This window comes from Microtus pennsylvanicus, chromosome 1 (assembly GCF_037038515.1).
Source record: "Microtus pennsylvanicus isolate mMicPen1 chromosome 1, mMicPen1.hap1, whole genome shotgun sequence".
Taxonomy (NCBI): Eukaryota; Metazoa; Chordata; class Mammalia; order Rodentia; family Cricetidae; genus Microtus; species Microtus pennsylvanicus.
In genome coordinates, this window is record NC_134579.1 from 115,234,685 (window position 1) to 115,257,891 (window position 23,207).

At 47.7% G+C, this 23,207-nt stretch overlaps 1 protein-coding gene across 1 annotated transcript; it reads right to left on the reverse strand.

The window, feature by feature from the left end:
• Positions 1-5,582: 5,582 nt before the first annotated feature.
• Ppp1cc (protein phosphatase 1 catalytic subunit gamma) lies at positions 5,583-22,854 on the reverse strand. The gene is made up of 8 exons (XM_075980052.1): positions 22,571-22,854; positions 11,533-11,664; positions 10,631-10,861; positions 8,758-8,862; positions 7,789-8,012; positions 7,461-7,595; positions 6,709-6,769; positions 5,583-5,874 (listed from the first exon to the last, which is right to left on the reverse strand). The coding sequence occupies exons 1-8, from the start codon at positions 22,623-22,625 to the stop codon at positions 5,804-5,806; spliced, it is 1,014 nt and encodes a 337-aa protein (XP_075836167.1). The 5' UTR covers positions 22,626-22,854; the 3' UTR covers positions 5,583-5,803.
• Between the last annotated feature and the right edge of the window lie 353 nt (positions 22,855-23,207).

Consider the following 23,207-nt stretch of genomic DNA (forward strand, 5'->3'; position numbering starts at 1 on the left):
CACAGCCACCTGGACTCCAGCCTCTCAGTGGCTGAAAGTCTGACTTCAGACCCCACCACACACAGCAGACACTAGGAGCTGACTCAGAACAGAGCCCTCTGGATTAAAACAATGGGCGGGCATAGCCTGATGTCGTGGCGCACACCTTTAATCCCAGCACTCGGGAGGCAGAGGCAGGCGGATCTCTGTGAGCTTGAGGCCAGCCTGGTCTACAGAGTGAGTTCTGGAACAGGCTTCAAAGCTACAGAGAAACCCTGTCTCAAAAAAGCAAATAAAAACAAATAAATAAATAGAACAATGGAAATGCTGAGAGGCGAAGAACCTGTTTCTAGCCGCCAGACCTGTCACCCAGATCAGTGGGAGGTAAAGGCGGGAGGGTCACAAGTTCAAGGTCAGCCTGGGAAACTTAGTGTGACCCTGTTGCAAGAAGCAAAAGGAAAGCTGAGGCTGTCACTTAGTGGTTCCAGGCCCAGTACCAGCCCCCAAAGGCCACGGTTTTAAAGTCTTGGTTTTATTTTCTATGTGTTTTGTCTGCATACATTATCTGTGTACCATGTGTGTGCAGTGCCTGTGGAGGCCAGCAGATCCCTAGAACTGGAGTTACAGAGGGTTGTGAGCTGCCATGTTTGTGGTAGGAATAGAACTTGGGTCCTCTGGAAGAGCAGACAGTGCTCTTAGGCACTGAGCCATCATTTCAGCCACCCCAAACCCATGTTGTTGTTTTTTGTTTGTTTTTAAGAGCCACAACTGGTATGACAGATTCACGGGCCAATTCCATAACATGGGAGGAAGGTAAACACACACTGGCTCTGAGCTTGCAGTCTTTGGAACCTTCTGCTTCAGATTCTCCTACGGTGTCAGGACAGACAGGGAGCCCAGGAGTGATTGAGATAGGACATTTCCTGGGAAGCTGCTGTGTGTGTTTGTAAGCCCCAGACTACGATGTTGCTGAACGCTGTAGACACCTCGCTTGGCTGGTCATGTTACAGTAGTCCTGGAACATGGTTGAGGATATGGTGGACAAGGGAGCTGGTGCGATGGCTCAGCAGGGAGAGGTGCCTACAGCCAAGCCTGATGGCTCGTACCCACAGTGGAAGGAGAAAGGAGACTCCAGCAAGTTGTCCTCTGTCTTCCACATGTGTGCTGTGGAATGTGAACACACAAATTAAAACTTAAAAAATGTCTGGGCGACCGCTATAGGAGTCAGAAAGAATGTAACACCGAGCTGGGTGGTGGTGGCGCACACCTTTAATCCCAGTACTTGGGAGGCAGGCGGATCTCTGTGAGTTCGAGGCCAGCCTGATTTACAAGGAAAGACTCCAAAAGTTGCAGAGAAACCCTGTCTCAAAAAACAAAACAAACAAACAAAAAAAGAATGCAACACCGAAAGTGGAGAGGAAAATGGTGGAGAAAGGAAACGCTCTCCCACTTAACAGCCTCAAGAGGGGAGTCAGACTCACACCCCACAGTGCTGCAGAGGAACCTGACCACAAGTGAAGGGGGGCTGGGAGCTGAGGGCAGTGCCTCACATGTGTCTTTGGTAAACTTGTGAGAGGAAGTCCCAAGTGCCCAGAGCGTCCGCCCCATTCGCTGTCTCTCAGGAGCTAGCTGGCTATAGACTACATGTGATTAAAAAAAAAAAAAGGAACAAAAAGATATGGCATCCATGTTGAGTGGTTCCCAACTACCTGTAAACTCCAGGTCCAGACGACCCAACGCCTCTGGCCTCTGTGGCACCTGCACTCACGTGCCCACACAAACCTGAGACAGCCAGAAGCTGACCTTAAACCCACCCAAGTCAGGCTCCCAGCTACACCCACTCACTCCAGACCATGGAGCCTGCGCAGTCGCGAATCCCTCCACCTGGGAGATGGATGGAGTCCACGGCCTGTCAACTGCAGCTCTCTTAATCTCTAGTGTTGGCACCAGAAGGAAGCTATGTGGTTGTGTGAGGGGAAGATGAAGGAACTGCATGCTTACAAGGAAGTGACTTGGGGTTCAGATTCAGAATCTGACTCCCCCAAAGTCCCAAGGAGCTGATGGCTAAATTCAGCAGATAGGAAATTCACTACCAAGGCCCCGGGGAGCCCCTCTAGCCCACCCACTCTCCCTACATGTACATAGTAACAGGAATGGCTGGAGAGGCAAAGTCGCCAGGCTGTCCAATATGACAGGTTTACTTCACCACCAGCCCTGAACAACTGGTGTGTGGGTTGGTCCTCACTGGGGACACAATATCTGCCGCTGTGCTAATTGGGTGGCTGGAAGAGAAAAAGAGGAAGTGTTTTTAAGTGACACCTTGAATTGCTTCCCAATTACATCTTGGCCAAGTGAGTATTAAAATTAGTACCTGTCCCAGGAGCCATGTCACATGCCTTCACACTTGGATGGAAGCGGGTACAGAGACAGGAGGATCCATGTCCAATGAAAGCCTGATTTGTATGATGCTCTCCAGGCTAGCCAGGGATACACAGGTGGACTGTCTCAAAGTGGGGGTGGTGGCTCAGCGGGTGCAAGCCTGAGGACTTGAATTTGGCTCCTAAGGACCAACATAAAGATGGACACATAGGGCTGGGCAGTGGTGGCGCACGCCTTTAATCCCAGCACTCGGGAGGCAGAGGCAGGACTCTGTGAGTTCGAGGCCAGCCTGGTCTACAAGAGCGAGTTCCAGGACAGGAACCAAAAGCTATGGAGAAACCCTGTCTCGAAAATCCAAAAAAAAAAAAAAAAAAAAAAGATGGACGCATAGTATGCAGCAATGAACAGAAGACCAGCATGGATTACCCTCTGACCTCCACAGGCCACCTATGCACCCACCTCTCTCTGACAGACAGACACACACACACAGTATGAGGTCCTAAATAAGTCAGGGAGCTGGTTTTGGGTACTAGGGTAAATCTGAGGTTTTAGTTACCCCAAAAACCTGTGCTACGGGTGGGTTAACATAAATTTATGTGTACAGGCACATGTGTGCCTGGTGATTGTGGAGGTCAGAGGAGGGTGTTGTATGACTTGGAACTGGAGTCACAGCTGTGAGTAGCTGATACCTTTAACTGATGAGCCACCTCTTCAGGCCCATCTATGATCTCAATCAGCTCAAGATAAGCTTTTGAATTTATCTAGGTTAGTATTTATTAAATTCTTGCAAGCTCATCCCAGCACAGGTTTATATGTGTGTGGAGGCCAGAGGACTGCCTTGAGTGTCGTTACTCAGACACTGTTCATTTGTGCCACCATGACCTTAGCCTCTCCTTGGCATGAAACTCACCAATAAGGCCAGGCCATCAGGATCCGTCCTCCCTTGTGTTGGCACTACAAGCATCACACCAGCCTTTTCTTCTAAGGGTTCTGCTGATCAAGTTGGGGGTTCATGCCTGTACAGCTACTTTACCTGCAGTCTTGAAGCCAGTCCTCAACTAGCTCTTGTAGACCAGGCTGGACTCAATCTCAGAGATCATCCGCCTGCCTCCCAAATTCTGGGATTAAAGGCATGTGCCACCACCATCTGGCTCTGCACTTAAAGTCTTGTGTGGGTCTGGAGCTACAGACAGTTGTTAGCTGCTCTATGGGTGCTGGGATTTGAAGCTGGGTCCTTTGGGAAAGCAGTCGGTGCCCTTAACTGCTGAGCCATCTTTCCAACCCTAGCAGTTCTGACTTTTTGACCACCAAATTGTTTAAGGTTTTATTAAGAACCCTTATTTGTACTTTATGTAACTGACAAAAACTGAAAACATGGAAATCATGAAAAATATCTACCCATATTTGAAATTACTCGGAAGTCAATATAAACACCAAGCCTGTGTGTGGGTATACTCTTGAGGGGATGGAGGAACCTGTGGTTAGGTTTGCACAGGACAGCAATTCAGGAAGCATTCTTTTCCAGTTCCGCTTTAGGCCAAGGAGGCAGTCTACAGTCCATCCTTCTTTCCTGGGAACTGCTGGGAAGTGAGTTTTGCTGTGTCTGCTTTCCCCAACACAACATCACTGGCTTGGACCTTGAGTCTTTGCTGTCACTCTGGCTGATGTTGCCTGTGTGCTTGTTATGTGTGGAATCAGGATTAGTTTTCTGAGTTAATCCTGCCAGGGAATATTCTGGTTATTCTGTCAGCCTGGGGCAGGAAGCTAGTCTGGGCTGGTGTGTACCTAGAGCACACATGTGACATGCAGAAAGGAACTCAGCTGTTCCTACCAAGTCCCACCCCCAAACCACACAAGTGACTCACTGATAAAAAAAAAGCAATTTTCTGAAAGAGCCCAATAGCCAACTTGAGCCTTTTTCAGTTAAAAATTTGGTGTACGTCTTGTGTGTAGGGCACCACAAAGGCCAGAAGAGGGCACCGGAATCCTAGAGCCCGAGCTATGCACCCTAATATGGGTGCAGGGGACCACAGGGCCTGTCATCCTACAGCCCCGCTGTTTTAACTCTCCATCCTCAAGACTTTCCTTCCCTGTCTGCAGGAGCCCCACCAGGGCCTTTTTTCTACCAATCACCTTACACTGGATCTACAATCCCCTACACTTGTCTCCCAAGCTTCCTGTCTCAGCTTGCCTTTGGCTTCTCTCAGCTGCCTGGGCTAGCCCCTACTGGGATGCAGAGGGCTCTGCTTCCTCCCCTGAGTCTAAAGCCAGCCCTTCCCTCCTGGATTAGCACTTGTCCCTGGTCTCCACTTGTTACACAGGTGTGTGCTGCTTGGTGGTCTTTACAACTATGGCATACTGTATAGAGCAGTATGGCTGACTGCCCAAACCAGTTTCAGAGGCTTTGACATCCTCAGCTTCAATACCTAGGGGGCAGCATCACCTCCCTCTGCGCTATTCTGCTGCGATGAATACTTGTCAGTAGTTATTACTCAGCAGGGATGCCCATCCACTCACAACTGGGACAGTAAGGGCCAGGCAGTCATTCACCTCACCCATGGTATAGCCAGGGCCCTGGCTCTGCCCTGAAGCTTCTCACCTAGCTGTAGAGCCAGAACTTGAACATGTAACTTTAGGTTACAAGGTTGTATGCAGGCAAAGGGACAAGACCCTGTACAAGTTATTTTCTCTGCTCAGGGTCCTATGTCAGAAGGCCAAGGCTGATGCCCTTGAACAGCCTCTGACCTAATCAATGGCTCCCATTCCCCTTCCTCACTGAAGAGGTCTACAGAACATTAGGTTCAGGCTCAACAAAGCAAATGTGTAGGGGGTGGGGAGTAGAAAAGCACCCAGGGCCAGCTCTCAGGCCAGACCAAGATCCCCCCCCCACTACCACACATAGGGTGGAGGCCAGAGGTTGTCCCCAGCTTGGAGCAGAGCACCTGGCTTAACACACACAGCATTCCTCCAGAACTGCAGAAGCAGCAGCAGCAGCAGCAGCAGCAACAGAACCACCACCATTCCCCCAGAACTGTGAGATCAAAGAACAAAAGTAGAGCTCAAGACAGTCAGGAATTAAGGCCAGAGCTCTGCAGACAGCCCCTCCTCCCTCTTCCAGGCTACACAGCAAAGAGCTAGGTCCCACCCCCAAACTGACTGCATGAGGAAAGGCAGAAGTGAACTCAGAGGGGCTGCAGCGAGAAAGACAGACAGTTACAAACAGGTTAACAAGCTCGCATTTAATAAGTCTGAAGTCATTCTCAGCACATGGCATTGTACACGGGCATCTGTGGAAACAGATTCATTTTTAACAGGTCGTAGTTTAAAAAAGTCATAGATACTGTGAGTTCTGTATAAACGGGTGGACGGCAAGTTAGTTCCTTTTGATTTATAAGCCTCAGCGTCACCGCAGAATAAAGAATGTAGCCAAAGAAAGCGCTATCGATCACTCGTATAGGACAGTGTTGTTTCTATAATTTGAAGCTTTCTGAATGGACGGGTTCAGGCCTGATCCAACTGTAAAAAGATCACTCAGTAAATAGACTATCTGGGAATTGTACAAATTGTCATTAACTTCCATCATTAATAGCTTACCCAGCACTACATCACTATTGCTATTTAAAGTAAAAACCTGCTTCTGAGTCCCCACGGAGGCAGCCTGTGCACGCAGCCTCGATGCCCTGGCCACCTCATGTCCAGGGCGTGCCAATACAGTCCAACAGAAACTTTGGCTTTAGGAAGGAATCACAAACATTGAAAAGAATGGCTTTAATCGTCATTAAGAGTGCAGTGGGAGGGAGTGTGCTTCAGACAGTCTGGGCAGTATGGGCAGCAGGTCACTTCTGCCGCCAACGCTGCAGACACTTTGTACATGACAAGACAGAGGAAAAGCAGTCCCTTTCAAACAAACTTAAAAAAAATGTTCACAGTGGTTCGTATCAACAGAATGCATTTATGACAATCACATGTACAAACTCACACACCCTAGGCTTTCTTTATATCCTAAAGAAAACGAGCATTTACATTATTCATGATTTATACTAAATTAAAAAAAAGGTCAATTGTACACTTCTCCCTCGGTCAGGATAAACTGCCGAGGTGCATAGCTTAATACCATCATCAGAGTTGTCTGCAAAGGGAACAAAAACGCTTTCTTGACTGAAGTGCCTTTCACTCGCTGCTATAACCAGCAAGTGCCAGCAGGAACCAAAATGGAGGGCCTGGCAGGTCTACCTGGGCAAGCTGACCAGCACATTACATTTAAAAATGAAGGTTATGTACGCTATGTTACAAGTCCCAACTAGGCAGTGTCAAGTGACATCTATTTCTTTGCTTGCTTTGTGATCATACCCCTTGGCGGTGTAACGGGTCTTGTGGCGTTGGGCTTCTTTTTCTCTGCAGGCTTTAAAATCTGCAAACAAGAAGACAGCAGGCATCTTAGGGAATGCACTCAGGCTCTGGAAGTTCCTGCTAACACTGCCCCACCCCCAACTCAGAGAATCCCTCTAGCACATCACACAGATGGAGCTACTTAGTACATGAGCATTTTTGTGGAGACATGCCATAACATACAGCTAAAATATGTGACTTGGCAAAAAAAAAAGTTCCCTTTGGAGGAAAAAAAAAGTCTAGGGCTCCCATAGCCTTGTGGAGTTCTGTGGAAGGCACTGGAGTTTGCAGGCTCTGGGAGGTGCTGAGGGCTACCTCAGGACTTCCAGGGCAACACTAACATTTACAGCTGAATGACACTGAGCAAATGTGAGAAACAGCCAACAACTGAGAAGATGTTATGGCAAAGGAGCCCCATATGGTGGCACACACCTTTAACTTCAGCACTAAGAAGGCAGAGGCAGGTGGATCTGTTACATCAGAGGCCAGCCTGGTCTACATATGGAGTTCTGGGCCAGCAAGGGCCACACAGACTGTTTACTGGGGAAAAGGTCCCTGTTATTTTTTCCTTCCTTAGAAAGAGTCCACACATTACCCCATGGAACAAACACAGGTTATTGGGAAAGAAAACAGAGCCTGCTTGGGAAACAGTGCTAACTGTTTTTCTGGAAGTCAGCATAGCCGCAAGCTCATGAAAAGAGCTGCTGTCTCACCTGGAAAGAGCACATGAGGGTTTCATCCACACTCATCATGGCGCCTGCATTGTCAAACTCGCCACAGTAGTTGGGTGCAGAAAACAGAGTGACTAACTGCCTCTTTGCAAAAAACTCATACCCATCTTCAACCACCTGCAGAGAGACAGTGTCAGTGTGAGCATTGCGAGCCTGAGCTGTGCCACGCTCCTTCCCCACAGAGCTTGGCCTCCTGCCGCTCTCCCCAGAGGCACACTGTGTGGCAAGCCATACCTACCCACCAAAATCAACAAGGAGAATCTGCTCACACACATGCTCTAAGTGTACATGTAAAATTCAAAATCAATACCTGATGGGCTCTACATATAAGATCCAAATCATGCTTATGGAGAAATTTTGCAACCACTTCTGCACCAAATGTGAAGGACACTCCTCTGTCATTTTCACCCCAGCCTAAGACATCTTTATCGGGGTCAGACCACAAAAGATCACAAAGAAGACCTTGATCTGGTACATCAGTTGGTCTCATAATTCGCCGAATCTGCTCCATAGATTGAAGATCTGGTGATAAACCTATTAAAGAGAACAGGAAAGAACAGTGAAGCAAGCAGAATTGTTCTAAGCATACTGGCAGCCCCTCCTGTCTAGAGGCTGGTGCTGCCAATGCTGCAGTCAAGCCCGTGGCTTTTATTTACTTGGTTTTGGTGAAAACCTGCCACCAAATAGGTACAAACTTACTGTCCTGGTGTGCAGAGCAATGGGATAGTCACTTCAACACAGAACACTGTAAAGTAACAGCCAGTGACTCTGAATCCACACCCCTCCCAACAGAGGGCAGCAAGGCAGATGCATCACGTGCCACCATACCACATGCAATGGCTGGGCCCAGGAACATTGCTTGGCTGTGAGGCTGTCCAGACCTCCACATCTACATGAACAGCCATGAAACATTGTTACTCATGTACCCTGTGCTGCCTTAATATAATCTGTTTTTTGATAGCTGCTTAATTTCCAATATTATCCCCAACTCCCACATCTTTTCAATCTCTGTATACCTCACACACAGCATAGCCAATGGAGCAAAGCAAAACTACTTTTGGAAGGAGACCCAGCAAGAAGGGTCTAGGAAAACATATCTGAACAAATGTACTAGACTGGCTCTATTTTCAGTCTTCCCTCACACTTGACCCAAAATGACACTGGCTATGTCACCATGGACAAGCCCTAGTGCGTGTACAACAGTGGCCTGGCAGAGGCCATCTTGCCCAGTCTACCTTTCGGAAGGGGTGAAGTTACTTGAATGCAGGTGGCCACATACCTCCATGACAGCAGAATATCTTCTCATCCACGATGGCTGCTATCGGTAAGCAGTTAAAACAGTCTGTGAACGTTTTCCACAGCTTAATGTTGTATCTTCTTTTGCCTGTGAGAATGCAGCTGGTCACTCCATTGTTCATGTAACAGAAACATGCTAGCATCAAGAGACCTCACCAAACCAAACCAAACCGAGTGCCTTTTCTACGGAATACATCTAAAGGCCTAGACTCACTCCTTGCAGGGCCTAGCAACAATCTTTCTGAGCCAAGCTTTCAGGCTAGACAGACCACACACCCCCAGCACCCAGATCCTCCCCTGTACAGGCTTGTACTCCATCCCTAAAGAGGCCACAGATTCCACGGATAACCCTGGAAACTGAAAGGAACACAGCGGACATGTCCAATTACCAGCAATTAATGGGAATAACATCAAGCAGAAACTGAGGTCAGATGACTCTGACCCCACTTCAAAATCCATCTGGTCCTGTATCCTTTCTCTGTTGAGCCTGGTGTCTAGGCAGGTACTCACTGCCTTTGCTGAGGGCTAGATAAAGGTTCTGTGTCTGTAGTGAGAAGGCCCATGTTCCAAGTGCCCAGGCTGCCTGCAGGCCTCTATGGTCCATATGACTTTACTACAAACTATGGTATGTGTGTGTCACATTAGTAAGTGCTAAGCCACCAGACTCCCTTAAGCACCTGCCACCCAAGCCCAAAACCCTCTCCTGGTAGAAACAGCCCAGAGGATACTGCAGTCAAATGCTCAAAACTTTGGACATTTTGTTTGTGTGACACCCCAATCCTCTAAATGAGCTCCTTTTTTTTCTTCACTAATTCTTTTCAAGGCTTTGGCATCATTTCTGTCAATGATCAACTCAAAGTACAGTCTCACTAGATAATCCAGAGCTGTGTGGGGTGGGCATCTGAAGCCCCACAGCCAGGAAACTGGAGCAGGAGCCACAAGGCTGAGACCAGCATGGGCTACTCAGTAAGAGTATTTCAGAAAAACTCAAAGTAAAATGAGATAAATCCAAAAGACCAGAAAAGGCACAAAACATTATTCTGAAATAAAATGGAGAGCCAGTGTGATGGCTCAAGGTTAAAAGGTTCACTGTGCAAGCCTGGAACCCAAGTTCAATCCCCGAAACTGAATTAAAGGTGGAAACAGCCGACTCCACAAACTCTGACCTTCATTCCTGTACCCCTCCACATCAAACACACAATTTAAAAATTAAAAAACCAAAACAGCTGTTTAATGATTTATTTATTTTTATTTTACGTGTGTTGTTGTTTTGCCTGCATGTTTGTCTGTGTGAGGAGTTGGATCCACTGGAACTAGAGTTACAGACAGCTGTGAGTTGCCATGTAGATCCTGGGAATTGAACCCAGATCCTCTGGAGGAACAGATGGTGCTCTTAAATGCTGAGCCACCTCTCCCGCCCCACAAAATGTCATTTTTAAAGCATTTCTTTCTCCACTAAGCATTATTTCAGAAAAGTCAATGCCCCTTTCCTAAGTACAGCTGTGCTAAAAGAACATAACATGCATCTCAAAAACAAACCGTTTCACTGCCAGATCCCACTTCCGCACACTGCCCCCAGCACAGTAATGCCAACAACAGATGCTCTCAACAGAACCGACCTAAGCAAAGTTGTGAAAAGCAGAGCCATTTGGACAGGTTCTCAGAGCTGCACTGGGAACAAAGCCAAGGGTCACAGTGGGCTCTTTCCATCCAATCCCATCAGTACCCACATTCAGGCAGCAATCCGTAAGACTAGGATAAGGGCAGCTCCATTCTCACCAGCTCAAGGGAGTGGTGACATCTTTGCCACCACAGTACCTTCAGGCCCCTTGTTCTTAGACTCACAAAGTACTTACATTCATCGTAAAATCCGTAGATTCTATTGATGCTGGCACACTCATGGTTCCCTCTGAGAAGGAAAAAGTTCTCCGGATACTTGATTTTGTAGGCCAGCAAGAGGCAGATCGTCTCCAGTGACTGCTTGCCCCTGTCCACATAGTCCCCGAGAAACAAATAGTTGCTTTCTGGCGGGAAGCCACCGTATTCAAACAGTCGGAGCAAATCATAGTACTGCCCGTGAATGTCACCTGGAGATGAGAACTTCTCAGTATTGCCATCTGCACAGCCCTCAGTTCAATGGCAAAACACCCCTCAACTGTTCATCACACATGACAATGGCCTCTAACAAGTTCACAGGCAACACTAATTCCCAACCCTGTAGCATATTTAGTCCAACAGACCATGTCCAGAGCCCCCCAAGGATGCAACTAATTAATTTATTTTGTGGTAGAGTATCTTGTCTCAGCAAGTTTCCTGCCTAGTACTGCAGTGAACTGCAGATCACCGAGAAACCTGGGCTCAGCTTCAGGGTCCTGTGTCAGTCCATCCTCTGAGTGTCCAGTGAGCCTAGCTCCTCACAACACTAGCAGCCCATGTGCTAGCACAGCCACAATCTTTAAATGCAGCCAGATCAAAGCCAGGGGCGCCTCACTCTGAACATACATGGCTTACCCATCCCATCCAGATTGCTTAGTTTTAAAGGATGGCCTGTACCTGCCGACAGCAGAATGAGCCCAACTAGACCAGGCCACCACCCGACCCCTGCTGCAGGACCCTTAATCCTTCAGAGAACAACTTTAAAACTCAAAAGCTGGAACATTTTCTCGACAACTACAATTTCACTCAACATGAAGGGCCGTCAAGGTGCCCGACTGAGGGTCAGTTGAGTGGGGGACGACGCACTTAGTCCCACACTCACCACATATCTTGAGTGGTGCTTCAAGTTCTAGAAGGATAGGCTGACTGAGGAAGATCTCCCGAGACTTCAAGCAGAGTCCTCGGATTTCGTTCTCCTGTAGCTGGACATTCTTGCCTGGCTTGGACCCCCTCACTGTGGAAAGAACAGCAATTAGGACACAGCTTCACATAGAAACGTTTAATTTAGGGCCTCAGTAGCCAAGAGCCCTACTGTTCTTGCAGAGGACCAGAGCTCTAGTCCCTTCAACCGTGGCAGGCATCTGTGGAGCCTTGGCTGGCACCTGCCCTTGAAACGCACAGGGTCATATGCATAAATAAAAAAATAAATAAAACTTCAAAACTGGGCTGGGACAGGACAGTGGTGGCGCACGCCTTTAATCCCAGCACTTGGGAGACAGAGGCAGGAGGATCTCTGTGAGTTGAAGACAGCCTTGTCTACAAGAGCTAGTTTCAGGACAGGCTCCAAAGCTACAGAGAAACCCTGTCTCAAAAAACCAAAACAACAACAACAACAAAAAAAAAAAAACAAAAAAAAAACCAAACAAATAAAAAAAACTGGGCTGGGCTTGGTGGTACATGCCTTTAATCCCAGCACTTGGGAGATAGAGGCAGGCAGATCTAAAGTTCAAGGCTAGCTTGCCTACAAAGGGAGTTCCAGGACAGCGAGAAACCCTGTCTCAAAACTTAATTTGAGAAGGGGGGAGTGGTGTGATATAATTTTTCTTTTAATGTTAAACACCTGTTAGATAGAAGTTGGCTGGCCTATAAGGTCTCAGCTGGAATCTTAAGATGTCAAAAGTTATATACTTCAAGCCAAGCCAGGTTCCTTCACAGTACTCTCAAGATCACCCTAGCTGGGCCTGGATCTCATGTGTCAAGAGTGCCATCCCCAAACATCCTCCTACCCTGTGCCACATCCAAGATACCAGGACAGTGCCTTGTACTTCCAAGCCTCTCTAGTTTTAGAATGAACTCAACTTTGCATTGGGAAAGGCCACACTATCATGTGATATCACTAAGTCTGTCCTCAGAACAGCCTGACTTAATAGTTACAAATGTCCAGAATCATCTCCCCATCATTGTTTTCGGAATAGTGTAATCCCATGGTCCTTCATTTATGAGGTCTGAGTGTTATTTGCATTTCATTTTAAAATGCCACAGTAGGAGCTGCAGAGGTCAAAGGTTAAGGACACTAGCTACTCTTGCAGAGAGAACCCAGATTCAACTCCCAACATCCACATGGCAGTTCCTAACTCTGTAACTCCAGTTCTAGGGGGTCCAACACCATCTCTGACCTCTGAGGACACTAGACAAGCATTCAGTGCACAATCATACATGTAGGCAAAACAACCACATACATACAATTTTTTTTTTTTTTTTTTTTTTTTTTTGTTTTTCGAGACAGGGTTTCTCTGTGGTTTTGGAGCCTGTCCTGGAACTAGCTCTTGTAGACCAGGCTGGTCTCGAACTCACAGAGATCCGCCTGCCTCTGCCTCCCAAGTGCTGGGATTAAAGGCGTGAGCCACCACCGCCCGGCATACATACAATTTTTTAAAAAAGCACTAGAAACTAGATAGGTAGACGGCCTGGCAACTATGTTGCAAGCAAGCATGAGGACTTAGGTTTGAGCCCAAGAACTCAAAGAAAAGAAAGCCAGCCTGATGGCCCACATCCACAATTCCAGTGCCGCAGAAGCAGAAATAGGCAGATCTCTGGAACTGGACAGCCAACCAGCCACCTAATCTACTTGGCAAGCCAGTGAGAAATCCATCTAAGGGGAGAGGGGGCGCTCTTGAATGAATGATATGATACAACTCCAAGGTTGTTCTCTGGCATCCATATCCAAAATATGCCATAAGCTTCGTATGTATCCTTTAGTATATACACTGTGAACACAATGAGAAAGGTCAGCGCTGGCTTTCAGGCATCCAAAACAACTCTTGGCCCAGCACCAGTCATGGCGACTCCTGAGCCCAGAGTCAGCCCTGAGCTCTGCTCACCGCCTTAATAAAGTCTGGCCTCAGCCCACGCCTCAGGAGGCAAGTGCGACAGCAGTGGAGACATCTGTGCGAGTTCCGGTTACAAGAGCTGAGACAATCATTATGTGGATTGAAGAAACAGCTCTAACTGCCAAGGATCTGAACTCTTCAGTTCTGAAGCGGCTGCTTCATGGAACAGCTGATACAGGCCCCGCTTGCTACACGTCTGGTTGGTCCAGGAGCCTGACCCCTCAGTGTGCTGGAATCTCTGCTTTTTGGTACCAAAGACTGATGAAGCAGGCACTTGGGTCCCTCAGAGCCAGGCTAAGCAGCCCATTTAAGACTGTACCTATTCATCAGAAGCCAGTGTCAATGAATTTCTTTTTTGTAAACCCTAAACCTAAATGATCTCATTGGCTTAAACTTTGTTCAAATTGCAGGCTTTGTCTTCAAATCAAAAACTATTTGGCCTGATAGCTAAGTAACAACAGAAAGTCTAACCAAGGCTTACACAGCTTTTGGTTCTGCAGTAGAGCAGATATTCCCGGAGAGGTCTGCTAGGTATCTCCTGCTATGTAAAGCCGTGTCCACTCAAGGCTGCACCTATGCTTGAAAACCAGAGCCTTAGGGAAGCTGGCCTTTCTCTGGAATAGTATGCAAAGCAACATCAGTCTTTCAGTGAAAAATGAGCAAGGAAGAACAAGGAAAGGGTGAGCTTTCAAAGCAGGGAGGGGAAAAAAAAACAGGCACAAGAAGGGATAGGGAGCCAGCCAGGAGCGGATCCCTATGTGCAGCTTCGCACTAACCCCAATATAACTGGACTGAAAGACAAAAGTGGGCCGGGAGTTGACTGACACCATTGGGTGTCCTTTCTTCTATTCTCTACCTTACTTTTGGTTACACTGGAGGACTCAGGGATCCTGTCTGCCTCAAGTACTGTGGTAAATGAAACCTTAAAAAGTAGAGTCTGGTGGAGCCAAATACAAGTCTCACTTTTTGCTTGTTTTGAGACCTGGTTTCTTTGTGTAGCATTAGAACTGAAACTCAACTCTGTAGACCAGGCTGGCCTCACACTCAGAGATCCATCTGCCTCTGCCTCCCGAGTGCTAGGATTAAAGGTGTATGCCACCACTGCCTGGACACAGGTCTTGTGTCTGTAGCAATTTTTAGATACTGAGTCATCTTCCCCAGCATCACCCCCTTTTCCACCCTTTTGTGCGGTCCCAGGGATTGAACCCAGGGTCTCCAGGCTTACATAGCAAGCACGTTTACCCACTGAGCCATCTCTCACCAGTCCCTCTTCTATGTTGGTATAGTCCAGACTGAGCAAGCAGCCTTCAGGCCTGACCAATTGTGAGAGATAAAGTAGCCCAGCAATAAGCATTTGAGAGAGGGGAAACAGCAGCCAAGCAACAAAAGCTTTTCTCCCCCACCCCCCCCAAGACAAGATAAGCAGTACTCAGGACAGAGACGTGGGGGACCTCTGCCTTACTGGCCAGAAACCTGGGCAAGCTGCCCAGCAGGAGACTTATTTTTGGTTAGAAGGGAACTCTTGGACGCTTCTGGTTTCAATAGGAATTTTCTTCAGCAGAGCCCACACTTGTGAATGAGTGACCCATTCTTATGTCTTTAATGAGAATCTTCATTATCTAACTTCTGGTACAGCTCACAGGCTTCCTTTGTTACAGGGTTCTACTGGAGAAAGTCAGATGTTGCTAATATTCCCTGGTTCTGAAAGCATCCACTGCCACTTTAGACAGTTTATGAGCCTTTTATTTATTTATAAGATTTTTGAGATAAGATCTTACTACATAGCCCTGATCAATCTTGAACTCAGAGATCTGTCTGCCTCTGCTTCTGCAATGCTGAAACTAAAGATGTATATATACCACCACTACCAGCTGTTATTCTTGACACAGGAGTTCACCAAGCCCAGACTAACCTTGAAATTCAAAATCTGTAGCCTCGCAGCCTCATCCCCTCCACCTGGCTTCTTTTCCATTTCCCCCCCAGAATGGGACAGGAGTTGAGTATTGTTCCTTCTGATGAGATGTAAAGATTAGATGCATCTCTTACAACCGATTTATTTCTATCTGAAAACTGGTACACATTATTACTCATGGCGTCAGAGCTTAACTCTGGCATCTAGGTAGTTCAAGGGAAAACAAACTACCAAAACCATCTGCTGCTAGAGCTGGCAACAGCTGCTAACTGCAAGGACTTCTCTTCAGCTGAGGCCGCTCCTTGCCCCAAAAGCACACCACTTTCTGAACCACTGGCAACCAGCTCCAACTGTCAGTCTGACTGGCCTGCTCATTGGGACCCCCTGACGTAGGAGGAAGCCTGCACCCATCTTTCCTGTTAATTTAAAACTTTCGAATCAAAACACAAAACATACCTTTAATCCCAGTACTTGGGTAGCAGAGGCAGACAGAACCCAAGGCCAGCATGGTTTACACAGAGGAAACCCTATCTCAAAAAGCTGCCCTCCCCCTTAAACATAGGTTTACACTCTTCAAAATAGGCTTTGCAGCCGGGCAGTGGTGGCGCACGCCTTTAATCCCAGCACTCGGGAGGCAGAGGCAGGCGGATCTCTTGTGAGTTCGAGACCAGCCTGGTCTACAAGTGCTAGTTCCAGGACAGGCTCCAAAACCACAGAGAAACCCTGTCTCGAAAAACCCAAAAAAAAAAAAAAAAGGCTTTGCCAGGCATTCCCAGTGAGCACTAGGTATGTTCTAAAAACTGCCAAATCAGAAAGATCTGCTTGACCTCTCAGTGCCAAGCAGAATGACTCCCAAAACTAAGTTGGAGGACCTACTAGTTCGGCCTGGCTTGGTGCTATAGATCTTCACTGCTGCTGGGTCTGCCTGCCACTCCCAGTAAGGCATCTTCTGGCTAGAAGGAGACCTAGGCATGCTAGTAGCTAACAGCAAAAGCTGTTCTGCAGAAACTACTCACCCAAACATCACTAACATCATCAGTACATCATAGAAGTTTCACCGAAAACTCCACTGTTAATAAACCAGAGTGATAAACCCAAGGTCAATCAGGGTGCTATCAATGGTCATTTGCACCCCTGGCATCTCTCCAGACAGCAGTAATTTTCCACAGCCTAGCAACAAGCAAAGGAGACAGCATTACAGGAGGAGTAGAGGAGATTGAGTAATGGGGGCTAGAAAAGCCTTCTCCATGGAGTTGGTGGAACCCTTGCCCATCATGCACTAAGCCCTGGGTTCCACCCCTGCATAAAACTGGGCTTAGTACCAAGAGAATCTGAAGCTCAAAGCCATTTTCATCTACACAGAAGTGTCCAGACCAGTCTAGGACACAGGAAACCAAGAGCAGCACAAAAGAAGAAGTCAGCAGCCCTTGCTATCTGAAGACAACCCTACTCAAGCAGCAGTCAGCCAAGTGCACCAGCTTTAGTGCCAGCACTTGGGAGTTAGAATCAGGCAGGCTGCTGGGAGCCCAAAGCCAGCCTGACCTACACAGTGAGATCCTGTTGTTTTTTTTTTTTTTTTAAAAAAAAAATTACCTTGGGGGCTGGAGAGATGGCTCAGAGGTTAAGAGCATTGCCTGCTCTACCAAAGGTCCTGAGTTCAATTCCCAGCAACCACATGGTGGCTCACAACCATCTGTAATGGGGTCTGGTGCCCTCTTCTGGCCAGCAGGCATACACACAGACAGAATATTGTATACATAATAAATAAATATTTAAAAAAAAAATAAAGATGTTACAAATTAAAAGCTAATAACCTGTATCTTTAAAAAAAAATTACCTTACCAGCCTGGTCTACAAGAGCTAGTTCCAGGACAGGCTCCAAAGCCACAGAGAAACCCTGTCTCGAAAAACCAAAAAAAAAAAAAAAAAAAAAAAACCAAAAAAAAAAAAAAAAAATTTACCTTAATAGTATTTTAAAATTTGTTAGAAAAAGATCAAGGCCAGCCTGGTCGACAGAGAGAGTTCCAGGACAGCCAAGACTGATACACAGAGAAATCCCGTCTCAACAAACAAACAAATAAACCAAAAGAGATCTGAAACTAAATAAATTTAGTAAATATTTGTGACACTGTACACTTTCTCACTAACAACCAAGTTATTTTCTACAAAACCTGGAAAGCTCACTTGGGAGGCAGAGGCAGGCGGCTGAGTTCGAGGACAGCCTGGTCTACAAGAGCTAGTGCCAGGACAGGCTCCAAAGCTACAGAGAAACTCTGTCTCGAAAAACCAAAAAATGGAAAAGAAAAACAAACAAAAACAACAACACTCTCAAGGACTCATTTTATTTTCTGTGCTGAACATGAAGCCAATTCAATGAAAACAGAGTATTTAGCCTAAGTCAGGTATTGGGCTGTCACTGTCACCTCTACAATCTCATCATTCAGGTGGGAGGCAGGAGATCGAGAGTTTAAGGTCATTCTCAGCCACAGGTGAACACATTTCAGCATCAGTGCCTTACCCATCTAACCCTATGAATTTCCATTTCTTGTGTAAGCCCTAGAAATACACCTTTCAAAAATAAGGATGTCACTAACCCTAATCCTGGAGGGGGGAAACATCCACAGAACCTATGAAGGCAGCATCTTGCCTTCATCCTCCTGATAGACAACTGTGACCTCAAGACTAAGATAAAAATTCCTTCCAGAGCTGGGCGGTGGTGGCTTAAGCCTTTAATCCCAGCTCTCGGATTAAAAATTAAAAAATTAAAAGAAAAAATTCCTTCCAGAATTCCTGCTCAGGGAAATGGGATCTGCCTTACCTTAAGGGGCCTGTGGGGTTTCTGCAGCTACAAGACAGTTCCCACCTGGACCCTTTCTCCCTCATATTGTAGACTGTGAAGTGTGCCAGCAGCCCCAGCATAAACCAATGAAAGCCTAGAATTGTTCTGCTGCCCCACGTCTTCCAAGCAAAGGGGCAGTCAAGGTTCTGGGAGTCATCCTTGCCAAAGTGGGGTTTTTAAAAAGGCCCAAAGCACCTGCAGATCAGTCCTGCCCTGTCTTCCAGCTGAAGTATGAGAGGACAGACCTGTCCACACTGAGAGCCAACCTTTAAGTCAGGAAGTCCCTATTAAAATGATCTTGCCTGTGTACTCTGCTCAGTTTTAAGATCTGCTTCAAGACAACCTTATCTTTCAAAGGACCTTAGCTACAGCCATCTGGAAGCTCTAGAGCAGGAGCCCTGAAGAGCCACAAGCAGATTTAGAGACTTAGGACTTCAGACTGTCTTCAGAAAAATGAAAACTGATTGGTAAGCACTCTGTATTAATGCAGCCACTTCCCCTGCCTTGCACCCTGGTCATGACCTTCCTTTTCAGAAACAGGCTTCTCGCACACTGAGATGTGAAGCAATTACAACCACCTGGTACTCAAGAAAAATGCTAGCGGTTTCATGACGCACCCCAATTCCAACCCCCCCTTAAAAACCAAAATAACAGAGCAGGAGGCCAAGTCCAAACACAGCTAGACTATTTTCTACTTAAATCTCTTCTGCTTGAGCACAGAAGCAGCAATGTGCTAACATCAGAATGTGCTAAGGAGTAACACATAGACCTTCCATCAGCGTGGCTGACCATGGACAACACGGGCTGGACTCAGGGAAAAGCTACTGTATTCAGTGATGCAAAGCTGTAGTGCTTATGACCCAAACCCAATTTCCTGTTTGTTTCTTTAAATAGGATCTCTGTAGTCCAGGCTGGCCTCTAATGAACTCATTATGTAGCAGAGGCTAGCCTAGACATCCTGACTGCATCTAAGTGCAGGGAATACGGGTATACCACGTCACTATTTAGCCTTGGGTGGCCTGTAACTGTAACTTATTCTGTGAACCAGGCTGGCCTTGAACTCAGAGATCCACCTGTGCTTTCCAGATTTAGGATTAAAGGTGTGTCACCACGCCCATCATAAAATTTATTTCTAATCGTCTGTCTGTTGGAGTTAAGACCTGTACTTATGTGCCATTAGAAGCCAGGTACCTGATCCCCTAGAACTAGAGTGATAGGCACTGAGCTGCCTGCTGTGTGTGTTGGGAACTGAGCTTGGATCCTCTGAAAGGAGTAATATATGCTCTTAACCATCTCTCCAGCCCTTGTTTGTTGAGACAGGTTCTATGTATGGCTGGCTGGCATGGAATTTGTTATGTGGACCAGGGTGGCCTTTCAACTCACAGTTCTGGAATTAAAGGTGTGTGCCGCCATGCCCAGTGTCACCTTTTATTATTAAAGAACCCCTTAACTAGTTCATACAGCTCTCAAACTAGGACTTTCGTGAGACAGATGTTGGTTGCCACCCAACACAGCCTGGCCTAGAACGTCTGGATTATCATGCCTCAGACTCCAAAGTGCTTAGGGTTGCAAGGAGTCCCCACTACAAAAGATGAATTATCAATGTGAAAAAATGCCTCATCAAGTGACAAATCTTATTTCTCCCTTTTAGAATTAAACTCTTAATTTTTCTTAAATCTGTATTATGTGTGTGCAAATACACACTTGCCGGGAGTGTTTGTGGAGGGGAGGTGAATGGATAACTTCTAAGTGTCTGGTTCTCCTCTCAGTTTCATGTGAATCCTGGGGATCAAATCAGGTCTTCTGGGGTAAGGGCAAGAGCCATCAAGTGAGCCATCGCTATAGTCTAAGAATTACTTAAATCTTACTTCCAGTGTTTAAAGATAAAGGTCCTGAAGGCATTACAGAAAGCATAATACCACATTCTCTAAAAATGTACACACATTCTCAGCAGATGGCTGTGGTTTCTGTTAAGTTCATGTACAGAGGTAAAAAGAAACATACTGTGCAGGTAGGTTATCATCAAAAGCATTTAGATAGTGTCTTACTCTATTAAATTCAAAAGAAAATAAAAACCAGCCTGGACATGGGGGTACAGTACTGGATTCCAACACTTAAGGAGGCAGAGGCAGGCAGATCTCTGAATTTCAGGCTAGCCTTTGCTTCGTAGTGATACTCAGACTCAAAATTTAAAAAGTAACTGTCAAGAAACTAAAGGGGGCTAGCCAATTGTGGAGCATGACTTTAATCCCAGCACTTGGAAAGCAGAGGCAGGTGGATCTCTGAGTTTGAGGCCAGCCTGGTCTATACAAGAGAAACACTGAAAGAAAAGAAAAGTGGGGGGGGGGGGGCGGTGAAGCGATGGTTCAGCAGTTAAGAGTGCTTGGTACTTTTGGGGATCATCTTGGTCCCATTTCCAGCAAAGACGGCAGCTCACAACCATCTCGAACTCCAGTTCTAGAGGACCCAATGCCCCTTTCTGACCTCCTTGGGCACAGGCATGCATGTGGTGCACATATACACATGCAGACAAAACTCAAAATATAAAATCTAAAAACAAAGTTTTTTAAAGGCTGAGAAAGGAAAGCTAGTGAGGCAAGTCTGACCTATGTTAGATCTCCAGGATCTACACAAAGATAGGAACCAACTACACCCAACAGTCCTCCACTCCTGTGTGCTGTGGCCTGTATGCACCCACACACATCCCACACACAAAAAAAATAAAAGTAAACAAATTTAAAAACAAAGGATGAGCCAACTTTCAGCACAATTTTAAGCATTAAAAAAAAAAAAAAACAGGCTCGGGTGGTAGCACATGCCTTTAATCCCAGCACTCAGGAGGCAAAGGCAGGTGAATCCCCGTGAGTTCGAGGCCAGCTTGATCTACAAGAGTGAGTTCCAGGGCAGCTAGGATTGTTACACAGGGAAACCCTGTCTCGAAAAACCACACACACACACACATACATAAATTAAAAAAAAAAAAATCTGAATTGGGGATGCAGCCCAGGTGGTGGAGTGCTTACTCAGCATGGAGGAAGCCTTGGGTTCAAAACCCAGCACTTCATAAACACAGGCTTGGTGGCTTGTAAATTCTAGTACTTGGGAGACAGAAGGATCAGGAGGTTCAAGGCCAGTGCTGGCTCCTTGAGACTCTATCTAAGGGGAATGATGATAAAAGCCTTTAATCCCAGCACTCAGGAAGGGGAGGGAGGCAGATGGATCTGAGAGTTTGACCCTAGCTGGCCTACATACTGAGCTCCAGACCAGTCAGGACAGAGAGACCTTGTTTCAATAAAAAAAAAAAAAAAAAAAGAGAGACCCTATCTAAACAAAGCATAGTATTAAAGGGAGAAAATGCACAAATTTTTAAAAAGACACCTTACTTCTCTTTCAAGGCCTCCCTTGAAAACCTCCACCAGCAGAACTAGGCAGTCCGTCACCATGTCCATACTGCATGTTACACTCCAAAAGCAAAAGCAGTCAAAGTAGCTAGTTAACACTGTCAAGGGCCCAAATCCAGAAAGAGATTCGGAACACCTCAGCATTTGCTCCGGAATTAGTGGGGAGCGGGATTTTGAGACCCTATGTAAAATTTTAATCTCACAAGTAGGAACCCACTGCAGCGCCCCTGTCCCCCCCCCCACTCCGTCTTAAGTCGGACAAAAGAAAGCTTTATCTTTTAACCTTTCCTATGCCACAGGGTACACCCTGCGCTCCCACAGGGTGAACAGTGAAAGATAACAGGTTCTGTCTAGATCTTGGCTGCCAGGGGTTTGAAACCAGACTGTTGACTGCGTCCTTGGTCCAGCGAGGTCTTTGAAGTTTCTCCAGAGAAACACTTCCAGGATAACAGCACCTACCTGGCAGGGCGCTCGCTGAATGAATGCAGCAGCGCGCCCCTATCCTCAGGACAACAATCCGAGGAGCAGAGAGCGACACTGTCACCCGGGCCGGGGCTGGGTCCGTGTGCAGATGCACGTTCAAGGGGAAAGAGCGCGGGAGGGAGGATGGTTTGAGTGGGGAGGAGAATGCAGACTCCGGGCTCTCATCGCCCTGGGACGTCGCCCCGCCAAGTCACACCGATGGGTCCCTGGGCGCTCCAGATTATGAGAATGTGAAAGCAAGGGCGGGGAGGTGGGGTCATAAAAAGACGGGGTCCCCAGACCCGGAGGCGCTGTGTGCGCGCCCCAGAACCAAGAGGCTTCCGAGAAGGACCGCCCCCCCCACTGGGCCTGGTGCCCACCGGCCCCAGCCCGCCGCTCGCCCGCGAGGGGCTCACCTTCCAGCAGCCGTTGGATGATGCTGTCGATGTTGAGTTTGTCGATATCCGCCATCGCCGTCCCGCCGCCGACCCTCCCGCAGCGGCGCCGCCGCCGGCTCGCGCCCGGGTCTCACACGTCCTCCTTCCTCACGCCACGAGCCCCACGAGCGGTGGTGGCGGCGGCGGTGGCAGCAGCAGCCGCGGCGGGTCCCCCCCCCAGCCGCCCCGCTCCCGGCTTCCTCCTCCTCTCGCCACTGGAACCACGAGAAGAACAAAATGGCCGCCGACTCGTCAGGCCAGCCTCGGGCGGCGCACGGATGCGCGCGCGGGAGTGCAGCGGCCGGGCCGGGACTTCTTCACAGGCCCATAGGGCGCGCGGGAGGGGGCGGGGCCGGCTCATGGAGGGGCGGGGCCTCCGCGCGCAGGAGGCGGGGCCCTGGCAGAGACGGTTGAGCGACACCGCATCCGCGCGCGGGATCCTTCCGCCAAACGGGCGGGGGAGAAATAGAACCTCCTCCCCCCCCCCCCCCCCATGGATGGAGAGTGAAGTTGCAAAGTTGGCGCGCGCGAGTTATCGGCCGGTTGCGCGCTGCGAGGGTGAAGGTCTCCTCTCGGTCCTGCTGCTTTGGACAGACAGATGTCGGCTGACTTGGCG

Excerpts from the sequence above, each read along its gene's own strand:
- Ppp1cc (XM_075980052.1), bottom strand. The coding sequence starts at position 22,625 with ATGGCGGATATCGACAAACTCAACATCGACAGCATCATCCAACGGCTG. Across the intron at positions 10,862-11,532 it reads AGCACCACTCAAGATATGTG|GTGACATTCACGGGCAGTAC; the intron begins GTGAGTGTGGGA and ends TCTCATCTCCAG. Across the intron at positions 8,013-8,757 it reads GATATTCTGCTGTCATGGAG|GTTTATCACCAGATCTTCAA; the intron begins GTATGTGGCCAC and ends TCTCTTTAATAG.